The following is an 11,917-nucleotide window of genomic DNA, read 5'->3' as shown; positions in this document are numbered from 1 at the left end:
CGCGCCCCGCCTCTCTCCCCTGGGCCCCGGCCAAACGCCTTCCTCGCAGCTGCAAAGAAGGAACCTCGAGCAGGTGGAGGACGGGCGGTGTGAGTGTGTGTGTGCGCGGGCGCGTGTGCGTGTGTGAGTGTGTGTGTGTGTGTGCGCGCGCTAGAGTGTGTGAGTGTGCGCGCGCGTGCACACACAAGCTACGGGAGGCGAGGATGTTGTATTCCCCTAGCGGTAGTTAGCTGCAAATACCCAGGTCGAGAAATTCCATCAATAGGAACGTGGCCGAGTTTAGAAAGCGGGAGTTGCAGTCATGTGCTGTGAGGGCTGTTCTGATAACGCCCCAGAAACAGCTGTTGTCAGGCGGGCCCTTTGCTGCTCTGAGCCTGCCTCCTCAACCAGGAAAATCAGGCCTCAAAGCCCGTCTGGCTGAGTTATAAAAAGTTCTCTTCAGGTCTAAATGCAAGGGCTGAGGGGTCTACGCACGAGGGCGAAACGGTCCCGGTAGAACCCACACAGCGCGGGGTGAGGTGTCAGCTTCTCCAGAGGCGGCACTTAGCAGCAGTGTGGCCTTAGGCAAGTTCCTGACCTCCCTGTGCCTCCGTTTCTTCATCTGTAAAATAGGACAGCAACTGTCTTTGTGTAGGATGTAAATATGAACTCTTAGTAGTAAGGTTATGGTTGAATGTGGTGTCCCTTATAAAGTTGATGTTCGAGTTTAACCCCTGTTGCGGCGGTCTTGAGAGGTAGGGCCTAGTGATTATTCCAGGAGGCTCCTAATGAGGCTTCGGCACGAGCACACTATCTCTTGTCCTTCTGTCCCTTCCACCACTTGAGGACGCAGTGCTCTCCCATCTGGACGGTGCAATACCAAGGTGCACGCGATCCTGGAAGTGGGGTGTGGGCCCTCACCAGACACCAAACCCAGCGTGTCTTGACCTTGGGCTTCTGTCCTGGAACTGAGAGAAATAAACTTCTGCTGCCTAGAAGTTATCCTCCAGCCTGTGGCGTTTTGTTACGGCAGCACATGTGGAGTGAGACAAATAGCATCTGCGAAGGAGAATTAGAGGGTGATTACAACTAATTTTTTATATCATCATCTGTCCTCTAGGATCATGTTCCAACTCTACCCAGGAGCTCCTTACAAATGCAAATTCTCAGACCACTGCAGACCCGCTGAGTCGGAACCAGTGAGCCATAGGCCCCGGATCTGTGTCCACAGCTTCTCCAGAGGATTCTCATGCATGCTGAAGTTTGAGCAGGACTGTCCTACAACCTTACTGCCCAAAGAGTGGGCCAAAGCCTGGCATCACCAGCAGCACCCAGGGACTCAGCCTCTCAGGCCCCACTCTAAGGCCCCACGGCTAAGTAATAGTCTCTGTGTTAGAAGGCCCCCAGGTATTTCTGCGCAGGTTGGGTCTTGAGAAGCACTGCCCTAGAAATGCATCTTTAGAGTGGCAGCCAATAAGCACAGGTGACTGTTAAACTTAAGTACAATCAAGTAAGCTTAGAAATTCAGCTCACTCATACCCGCGGCATTTCGAGTGCTCACAACTCACAGGGGCTCTGGTCACCGTGCTGGGCTGTGTGGGCTGCAGAACAGAGTTCTGCTGGGCAGGGCAGCTCTGCAGTAACCCCTTTTTTTGCAGTGCTGGGGAATTGAACCTCAGGTGTCAGGTGTCATGCACGCTAGGCAAATGCTGTACAGTGAGTCCCCGCCACAGCCCGCCGCCACTCCGGACGGTCATGGAGTATCAGGCCGCAGCAGCTTGCTTGGTCGGGTGGAGCGAGTGGGTGAAGCAGGCAGATGATGGCCGTGAGCACCAGCACCAGGCTGAGTGGCTCGTGATACCCAGCCCCCGTGCTGGGCCGCCAGAGGGAGGAGTGGGGACTGTGGTCACCTGGGAAAAGCCCATTTTGGTCCAGCCAATAGTTACCATGGAGGCTGGGCCCATGTCACGCTAGAGAGTTCCATTCTGTTTAAGAAGCTAGAAATCTGGATCTTAAATTTTGCTCTCTGGGGCTGGGGCGTAATTCCAGGGCACAGTGCTTATATTCTGCCTGTGAGGTTTTGGTTTCAATCCCCAGCACTGAAAAAAAATTTTAAAAAATCACTCAGTCAAAATTTTAAAAATGCTGTACTGGTCAAGGAAACATTTTTGCAGGCTTCCTTTGATCTTGGTGTCCAACCTGGAAGTCAGGTTGGCTGATTCTGCCTGGCCTGGGTCAGTTGTTTGCCTCATGTCTGACTTCCTGTCTGCCTCCATTTCTCCTTCCTTCCCTTTGATTCTTCTCTTCCCTGATTTCCCTTCCCTTTTCTTTTCTTCTTCCTCTAGTTTTTCTGCATTCAATAAACATTTATTGAACAGAGTTCTCTATGCCAGGCATGATGCTGAAGGCTCAGAACACGCAGAAGGCCCATGTTGTGGTTCAGATGCAGTTCGTCCCCAAGGATTCACTGTGTGTCAAAATCTTGGTCCCCAGGGTGCTGGTGTTGGAAGGTGGTGCGGAAACTCGAGAAAGCAGAGTCTAAGAGGGGTGTGGTGCTGCATACCTGTAGCCCCAGGGTTTGCGAGGCTGAAGCAGGAGAATTGAGAGTTTGAGGCAGTCAGCCTAAGATACAGAGTGAGACTCAAGCACAAACATAAAACAGCACAACACAACTGCAGCATCAACAGAGTGGAGCCAAGGGAGCTGTAGTTAGGTCCCTGCGGGAGCACTGTCTCTGGGAGGAGTTAGTGTAGCTCTTGTGGGACCCTGGGAGTTCTCACAAGAGGTTTGTTGTAAAGGGCATAGACTGGCTTCCCTCACTCTCTGGCTTTCTGACTCACGAAGCGATTACCTCCTCTGCCTTGTGCCCCCACTGTGATGCCCCCTGCCACAACATGACACAATGGGGGCACCCTTACCAGAGCTGGTGCCATGCTGTTTGAATTTCAAACTCTCAAACTGTGAGGTAGATAAGCCTCTTTTCTTTATGAGTTACTCAGCAGCAAGTATTTAGCTACAATAACAGAAAAGAGACTAATACAAACCAACATTGTTCCTCCCCTCAAAGATCCCTGGGACACTCATATGTAACATGGACAATGACAGTGTAATTGTAGAGACAGGTTCAAAGCCCTCTAGAGTGATGGATAAAAGAATAACCCATTTTTTTTGGGAGGGATCAGAGAGGTCTTCACAGAAGGAAGGCCATCTGATCTGGGTTTTGGAGCAAGCATAGAAGTTCTCCAGGATGAAGGGCTGGAATGAGAGGGAGAAAAGGTACTTTTCATGGAAGGAACAACTTGGAAGTTTGACAGCACTTGATGTGTTTGAAATAGAAAGCTTCTGGGTGTCTAATACATATTGCATGTACAGTTGCTTATAACACCTGCTGTTTTAAAAGTCTGTCAGCTACAAAGAAAATCTGCCAGTGTGCTGCTCCCTGCACCATTTGAGCTGCCTCCCCATGCCCCAGCTCCCCAGCTTCCTTCCTTCCCTCCTGCCAAGATCTCTCACCATCTACTTTAATTCTGGTCCCTGACTGCAGTCCTCCAACCCTCATCCCACATGGGTTTCAGCGGGTAAGGTCAGCCAGTCCTCAACCACCAGAAGGAGAGAAAAGATCCAGAGAGTCTCAGTGCTCCTTCTAGGAAGATAGTTTAAATGTCAGTGACCCCGAGGACATTATTTGGGTCCTGATTCAAATACACTTTAAAAAACCCAAATCAAATAGAAATTTGAATAATGACTAGGTATTATCGTTCAACATCTTAGCGTGTAATAATATTTTTGTGGCCATGTTAAAACAAAGACTTTATCTTTAGAGATGTATCAGATATTTTAAGGGTATGAGGTCTGGGGTTTGTTTCAAAATAATATAAGGGGAGGGGACATGGACAAAACAAGATTGGCAAAGAGCTGATGATCGTTGAACTTTGAAGATGTGCATGTAAGGGTTTACTGTACCAGACTCTTTGCTTTCGTATGTTTGCATATGTATTATGTTGGAAACACTCTATGTTATTGGTTGAGTTGTGTCCTCCCAAAAAGATATGTCGAAAATCTAACTACTCAAATATTTCCCACTTCTCATAGATATAGTGAAAGGGAAAGAAACTGCTCAAAAGGAAAGAAAAATGGGGATGGGGGGGAAGAGAAAAGAAGGAAGCGGGGGAAAGGTATGTATAATACACAAGCTAGCTAAGATAATTGTACTGCTAATTTCTATTAGTTCATTGAAAGGAGCCATTAGTGCTTATATTGTTTGATCAATTTTGCATGCCTATATCTGGTAACCTGAGCAACTAACTTGAAGATAACAATATGCAATATAATAACCATTGTTAATTTCCTATCATCTTGCTTTGAAATTCTGCATCTATATTTTATTGCCTTTTTTTTTCTCTTTAAAATAAAAAAAATTCCCCACTTCTGAAAATGACCTTATTTGGAAACAGGGTCTTTGTGAGTGTCATCAAGCTAAGATGAGGTCATTAGGGTGGCTTTTAGTGCATTATCTTTATACAAACGGGGAGCTGTGGAGGAAGACGCAGGGAAAGCCATGCGAGTGGTGGACGGATGCAGAGATGGGAGTGACACAGCTGCAGTCAAGGAAGGCCAAGGATCAGGGCCTCCACCAGTGACAGGAAGAAGGGAGGAGGGATTTTCTCCTTGAGGGAGTACCGCTCTGCTGACACTTTGATTCTAGCCTCCAGAACCGTGGGGTGATAAATCTCTGTTCGTTTAAGTCACACTTTGTGGTTCTCTGTTACGATAACCCTAGGAAATGATTATACTCCATCATAAAAAGCTAAATCAATAAACATTAACTACTTCCCTCTCTTAAACTTTTCTTTTTCAGTACTGGGGAATCTGATACAGGTGTGCTGTACCACTGAGCTACATCCTCAGCCCTTTTTTATTCTTTATTTTTAGGTAGGGACTTGCTAAGTTGCCCAGGCTGTCCTTGAACCTGTGAGCCTCCTGCCCCAGCCTCTTGAGTTGCTGAGATTATAGGTGTGCACCACAGCTCCTTCAGCCTTTTTCTACTTTTCTTTTCCTGTTTCCTCTTCCACCATGCCATAATCTAAATACCTTTATAATATGTCTACCTTGAGTATGATGCTTTGTTACTTTAGGAGAATGACACGGACCAGAAAACCCAAAAACTTGAGATTGAGGCAGCAGTAAAGAAGGAAGGACTCACAGAAAACCAGACAAATACATAAACTATAATAGCCTCAAATCTGCAGAGCCCCTCTTAGCTTGTATTGTTGCTAATAAGCCATGTGCCTCTGAGCCTCTGTAGGTCTCTCAGGGGCCATGAGACCTGAGTTTTGGTTCTTGCACCACCAGCTGGGAGATATTGGGCAGCCTGCCACATACAAAAGACTTACTTTCTCCCTGGTGGGGAGCAGTCGTGCCATACCAGGGGCTCCTTTGGCTTCCAGGCCAACCTGCACCTACTGCGGCAGGCACCACACTGTGTTGCCATGGGACCCATCTATGGCTACAGGGAGAAGGCGGGCTCCCTGCGGTACCTCTGGACCCTCTGGCTGAACACCTGGCCTGCACACGCTGGTGCTCAAGGGGCGCACCAGAGCAACACTGTGTCTAAGGTCAGTCTTTACAGACATGGTAGCACTTCTCTTTCAGAGCTGAGAAGAAGCCTTTTATTGCTGCCTATTTGTTTCAGCTCTGTTCTCTGGCTCACTCAGCCTCTCTTCCCACTATTTAGGGATGGGCCCTGAGGAGCAATCTCCCCCACCCAAGCTCAGGGCTCCTCTCACCCTGCTATGGCACTGAATATGTGTTTGATACAATGTCCAAAAGTGGGCTGAGCACAGTGCAAATACTATTGCAGGGTAGATATTTTGTGTGTGTCAAAAGTTTTGTGATTTTTAATGGTGAGGAGCTTTACAACTAGTTTTAGAGAAATAGCAAGAAGGTAGCACAGCACTGTGGGTCTTTAACAGGGACCTGGAAGGATTTTTTTTTCTTTGCTCAAGGGAGGACATCAGAGCTCCAGGTATGTATGTGCAGTTGAAATCCTGAAGAAACAGGAGCTGGGGAAAGGGTTTCACGCACATGAAGGTTGGTTTCTGTGGAGTCTTTCCTTAGAGTGCTTCCAGTTCAGGAAAAGAGAGGGTTTCAGGAAGCCCAGTTCCCACGTGAAGAGCATGTCATTGATACTTAGTGGTTTTAGCACAATATTACATCATCATTTTAACATCTTAGTGAATTTGTCTTACAAAAAGTTTGGGTATTTCTTCCCAAGGCGATTTTTAAGATCTGAAGTTCTGTTTAAAGCTCCTCTAAGAGTATGTTTCTAGTCTACTCTCACAATTCTCCAAAGTAGGCTCTACCTGGATTAAAAATTGTTGGAGAACGTGACAAGGAAACGTAACCACCCCAACCCTCCCATATATTCGCGTGCACCCCTGGAAAAAGTTGGGTCGCCTTTCCTTCAATAGCCACAGGGTGGCAGCATCGTGCAAGTAGAACGGAAGGGAAAGCCGTGCCATCTCCTTCCTCCGCCTTAACACCTTGGAAGTGCAGTGTGTTAGGGTTGTCCACTACAGGCATTTCATGAATAAAACCCTCAGCCAGGGGCCTGGAGGAACCTTGGACAACCTAGCGGTTATGTAAATTTCTTGGGCCCGTGCTGAGTATGTAAAGAAGAGAAATACTTTTTGTTCAGAAAGGGAGTGTGGGTTTGTGTGTGTGTGTGTGTGTGTGTGTGTGTGTGTGTGTGTGTGTCCTAGAATCTGAAACTTTTTGTTATCTGAAACTTTGCGGTCCGAGGTAGCATGCCTGTAGGGGTTTAGATGTACGCTTCTAGACAACAAAACAAAACAAAACAAAAAACTCAAAAGCCGGGCATGGTGGCGCACGCCTGTAATCCCAGCACTTGGGAGGCTGAGGCAGGAGGATTGTTGCGAGTTCGAGGCCAGCCTGGGCTACATAAGTGAGTTTAAGGCCAGCCTGAACTGCATAGCGAGACCCTGTCTCAAAAAGACAAAAAAAAAAAAAAAAAAAAAAAAGATGTGCGCTCCAGGGCCTGGGGAAATGCAGCGCAGGAGCGCTGGCAGTACCCGGGAATCACTAACTACCCCTCAGAGACGCTGCCGCAAAGCCGGGGACGGTGCTCCGCTGCCCGCCTGAGCCCTACCGCATAAAAGCTGCCTCATGTTGACTGCCGTTTCCGTGAGTCAGGGGCTTATTTTCTCCAGGGTGGCAGTTTTGCAGAAGGGACGTAGAAGGGCCCATTGCTGGATTATAACTCCCCTCCTTGCCTCATTTCTGTCCCTGCTTTCAAGATGTCCAACTCAGATATATTTTCTAAAGTAGACTCCCGGCATGTCAGTCATTTAAAATAGGGCAGCTTCCTGGGCCCACCCCGCTCACCGAGCCAGACTTCCCACAGGGAGGCCCCAGGGCTGTGTTTGTACGCAGCTCTCCTGGGTGACTCTGAGTGTCTGCAGCCTCGTTGTGAAAATAACCTTGGGGCTAGGAGGTCAAGGAAGAGAGTTGTGAGGTAGGGAAAGAGGCTGTGTAGGAGAGAAACACCTTGTTTACAAAGGGTGCGCGTGTGTGTGTGTGTGCACAGACCACAACAGCCCCCGTGTCTCTCAGAATCGGTCAGTCAAGCCCAGCCGCAGCAAAGCTGACGTCCAACTCTGCATGTTGCCAGTGAGGAACAGAGAGTACTGGGGGTTAGGTTACTGTGAGCGATCTGGCTACATTGCGTTCTGCACAGGTGATTTATGGGGCAGGAAGGGAATGGGGGAGAGTGGGTGAACCTTGCAATCTAGCAGAGGTATATACTTTCCAAAAAGTAGGTATGAAAACCGTGAGCCCTCAACTTGAAATTCATTTGCCTCTTCCTTTGGAAGTTGCTATCGTTGCCACCATCAATTTGCGATTGAAAGAGTTCTCCCCAGGATTCATTTTAGCAACAGCTTTAGAGACCAGTAACTAATTCATAGAAACCCAGCAATCAAACAGCAAATATAAGCCATAAGCAAACATGTAGTAAAACACAGAAACTCTGCCAGTTACCAAAGAAAAGCAAATTAAACAAAAATGAGCATACTTACCTGGTAAATTAGCAAACAAACAAACACAAGCTGCATGTGACAATATGTAATGTAGATGAAGGTTCCATGATCCCAGCTAGCTTGCTTTCTTTTCTTTCTTTTTCTTTCTCTCTTTCTTTCTTTCTTTCCTCCCTTCTTTCTTTCTTTTTCTTTTTTTCTTTCTTTCTTTTTGAAAGACAGGGTCTTCCTATGTTCAGTTCAGGCTGGCCTTGAACTCGTTATGTAGCCCTGGCTGACCCTGAACTCCCAGTGATCCTCCTGCCTCAGCCTCCTGAGTGCTGGGATCCCAGGCGTGTGGCACCATGCCCAGCATCCCAGGTTTCTTATGCATCCCTGGTGGCATTATATATTGGCAAAAGACTTTGGCAGTGCAATTTAATATGTTAAAAGCCATGAATATGTTCATATCTATGGTTTTGATCTCATATATTTGGAAATGTGGATCCTAAAGAAATAACACAAAATTAGAAAAAATCTTTATCACAATGATATTTATCACAACATTCTATGGGAGGGGGAAGTCACCTAAGTGTACAACAGCTGATTCCTTAAATTTGATGTAACTCTTGCCTTTTTTTTTTTTTTTTTTTTTGTGGTATCAGTAATCAAACTCACGACCTTGCACTTGCCAGGCAGGCGCTGTGCCGCTGAGCTAAATCCCCAGCCCCTGACACTTGCCTTTTTATAGAGCTGTTAAAAATCATAATTATGAAGACAAAGGTGTGCATGAAATTACTTTAATGGAAAATATAATACATGATGTTGTTTCCTATGCATCTTTGTTTGAAATAATTTTTAATGCAACTGTGTATTTTAAAATATGTTGACACATAGTAACTGCATGTTTATGGGGTACAGTTAATGTAACTGTTTATATTAGATTATGTGACTATGGGACAAGAAGGGTATATATGTCCCTCCAGACCTACTTTGTGGACTGTTCTGAGCTGCAGAGGTGGACCAGTTACCTTTGGCCAAGGTGGGGGGCAAAGAACAGTGCGGGAGGCAGTGTTTCCCCAGCTCCCTCCTCAGGGGCACTCGGGGACCCCTGCACTTCTGGAACAGCCGGGCCTCAGATGTTCTCCTTCAGGTCCTCTCCCTCTTTTCGGGGTGATGCCCGCTCACCAGTCCCTTGTCGTTTCTCTGTATTCTCCTAAATAGTCTGTTCACTGCATCTGTTTAGAGTTGTCCTAACTTGTGCTTCTTGCTGAGAGTCACGCTCATATAAACACTTTGATGCTGTTCTTACTTTAAAAAAGTTACATTGTGGTGTCTTGTGCAGGCTAGAGAAGTACTTTCCAGTGGTCCACGTCCCAGCCTGACACTGGTACCATTTTAAAAATGTGGACAGCTAGGCATGGTGGCACACATCTGTTCTCCCCGACACGTCGGGGACTGAGGCTGGTGGATCACCTGTTGAAGCCTGGAGTGGAGAATACAGTGAGACTCCATCTCAGCAACAAACAACAACAGCAACAACCAGCGGCCATCAGAACCTGCTACCCGACAATCTGGAAGGGTTGTGGCCAGGAAGTGTTACAGCTTCATGTGGGGTTTTATTATTTATTTCTTTATTTGTTTATTGGTATTGGGAATCAAACTCATGACCTGAGCTTGCCAGGCAGGCGCTGTGCCACTGAGCTAAATCCCCAGCCCCTTGTTGTGGGGTTTTAGATGGAAAGATGAAAACCCTTCATTTTCCCTCAGTGAGAAATCCTCACCCACTGCAGTAATAGTGATAGATAATAAGAAAGAGCAACTAAGAAACTGAAATGAGAATATACAGCCTACTCAGTAGCAGGTTGGATATTTTATGGAGACATCTTGAGACAAATGGTTAGAGGGTTATTTTCTTTTTCATGGGAATTAGAAAAGCTGTGGGGAGGGGGATGATTCAGAAAGACCACTGGAAGGCAGTGCTGATGTGTTAATACAAGACAGAAATGAGCAGCTTTGGGAGGGTCAGTCTGCTTGAGCAGTGGTCATGTCTCAGACCTGGATGCATGTAAACCAAGATCAGATTCTCACCAGCAGATCTGAACAAAACACTGGCTAATTTCCATGGTGAAAGCAGGAGCGGGGAAAGCAGTAGGTAATAGCTTCTGTGAGCCTCCTGGCCTGCATTTTAGAAGTAACTACTTGCGAAGATGAATTTGCCCCCAAGTCAGCCTCGGAAAGGAGCTGAGACTGTGCCGTGTATAATACACGTCGGCACTGAAAAGAACACAGTTACCACCTCACCGGAAAGCCCAGCGAGCCAAAGCAGAGACAGAGAGGGCCACAGGGAGCTCCCGCCCCTGCCTTGCTTATAAGCGACATCTTTCACTGTCCAGGGACTGCTCCAGACCTTCCTAGCTCCAGCCTGTGCTGTCATTTGCATGAGCCAGAGGCAGAGCATACCACACCCAGTCTGAGTTACCAGAGCTGGTGGTCACAGAGATTGTTCCTGGAACACCTTGAACTGTTAATAAAAACAGAAGACGTCATGCTCACAAGAGTTTTCTTTGAAGCATTTTTTTTTTGGGGTAATATCAAGAGATTGGAAACAACTTTTACGGTCATCAGTACAGATTTGGTGAAATAAATTATGAACCTTCCATTCTGAGGCAGCGAGCTCTGCCTGGCGCATTTCATTTAGCAGAGGCCACGTCTGAGGAACACATACATTCTTTGTACAGACAGATAGGCTGCGCCTTTAACAGCAAAAGCCAGGTTCAGAGCCTTTTGTTTAGTGCGCTAACATCTGCGCAAAACGTACCTATGTTCCCTATGTTCACAACCAACACACTGCGAGGAACCTGAGGAGCTGGCACCGTGGCTTCTAGGAAGGGGCGGGCAGGGGTGAGGCAGCCGCTGTGATTGGCACAGCGAGAATATCTTACTTATTCAGTAAGCAAGTTCATCATGCAGTGAAAGGGTTTTTTCTTTATTTGTGTTATTATAGAATAAGATCTCTAGCTACTCAGGAGGCTGAGGCAGGCGTTCACTTGAGACCAGGAGTTCAGTGCCAGCCTTGACAGTATAGCAAGATCCTGTCTCTTTAAAAAAGCATGTACACTTCCTGGCGTTTCAATTTGCAAATATTCCTTTAACGTAGCTGATGCTCTTGTCGGCTCCTTTGGGGTGTTCCTTGAAACTGAGTCGGAAGAGCAGGGCGTGGGGGCGCACGCCTGTAATCTCAGCGCCTGGGAGGCTGAGGCAGGAGGACGGCTGAGTTCCAGGCTAGCCTGGGTTACATAAGTGACTTCAAGGCCAGCCGGCACTACGTAGTGAGGCCCTGCCTCAAAAAAAAAAGAATGAGTCAGAAAAGGATGAACATAAATTGAATTTTGCTCACATGTACATATTTCACACTTACTTGTGTATGTGTTCTCCAGTCTGTGTGTCTGTGCTGGGTTTGTGTGCTCCACATCACTCATTCAGCCAGCCAAGGGTGCCCTTGTGTGAAAGGCCGGGCCGGCCTGTCCGGTGGAGGCGGTCACCCGTCTAACTGCTCCGGTGCAGAGCGCTGGGGAGCACAGTAGCATGAGAGATGCGCGGAGGGACATCAGGGCCTCCTGTCCTCGTACCAGCGCGGGGCGGTCGGCCTGTGACCCGGTCCTCAGGCTCCCCTCCCGGGGACGCAGCGCCGCACCCCGGGTCACCACCCGTGTACAGGGCTGGGCGGCCTGGCGCTGGAGGGGGACCGCAGCCCGGGCTGAGGCCGCGGAAAACAATCGCGAGCTGTGCGAGGCGTCGAGGGAGGGTCCTGAGGACAGAGCGCCGCGGGCGGCGGCTGCAAACCCGGCTGGACCGAGCCGCCCCGCGGGGGACTCGAGCCTCGCCCCCGGCTCGGAGCAGGG

General features: G+C 47.9%; 1 protein-coding gene across 1 annotated transcript; it reads left to right on the top strand.

The window, feature by feature from the left end:
* Positions 1-1,103: 1,103 nt before the first annotated feature.
* On the top strand, positions 1,104-11,863 carry LOC106148620 (the record flags this gene model as incomplete). The annotated part of the gene is given in 3 exon segments (XM_013514772.1): positions 1,104-1,400; positions 5,427-5,594; positions 11,526-11,863. Coding segments are annotated over 3 exon segments (803 nt in total), but the record flags the coding sequence as incomplete, so codon positions are not given.
* Positions 11,864-11,917: the final 54 nt, after the last annotated feature.

Source organism: Chinchilla lanigera, unplaced genomic scaffold (assembly GCF_000276665.1).
Source record: "Chinchilla lanigera isolate Chin_1 unplaced genomic scaffold, ChiLan1.0 scaffold00024, whole genome shotgun sequence".
Taxonomy (NCBI): domain Eukaryota; kingdom Metazoa; phylum Chordata; class Mammalia; order Rodentia; family Chinchillidae; genus Chinchilla; species Chinchilla lanigera.
This window is presented reverse-complemented; position numbering and strand designations above follow the sequence as displayed.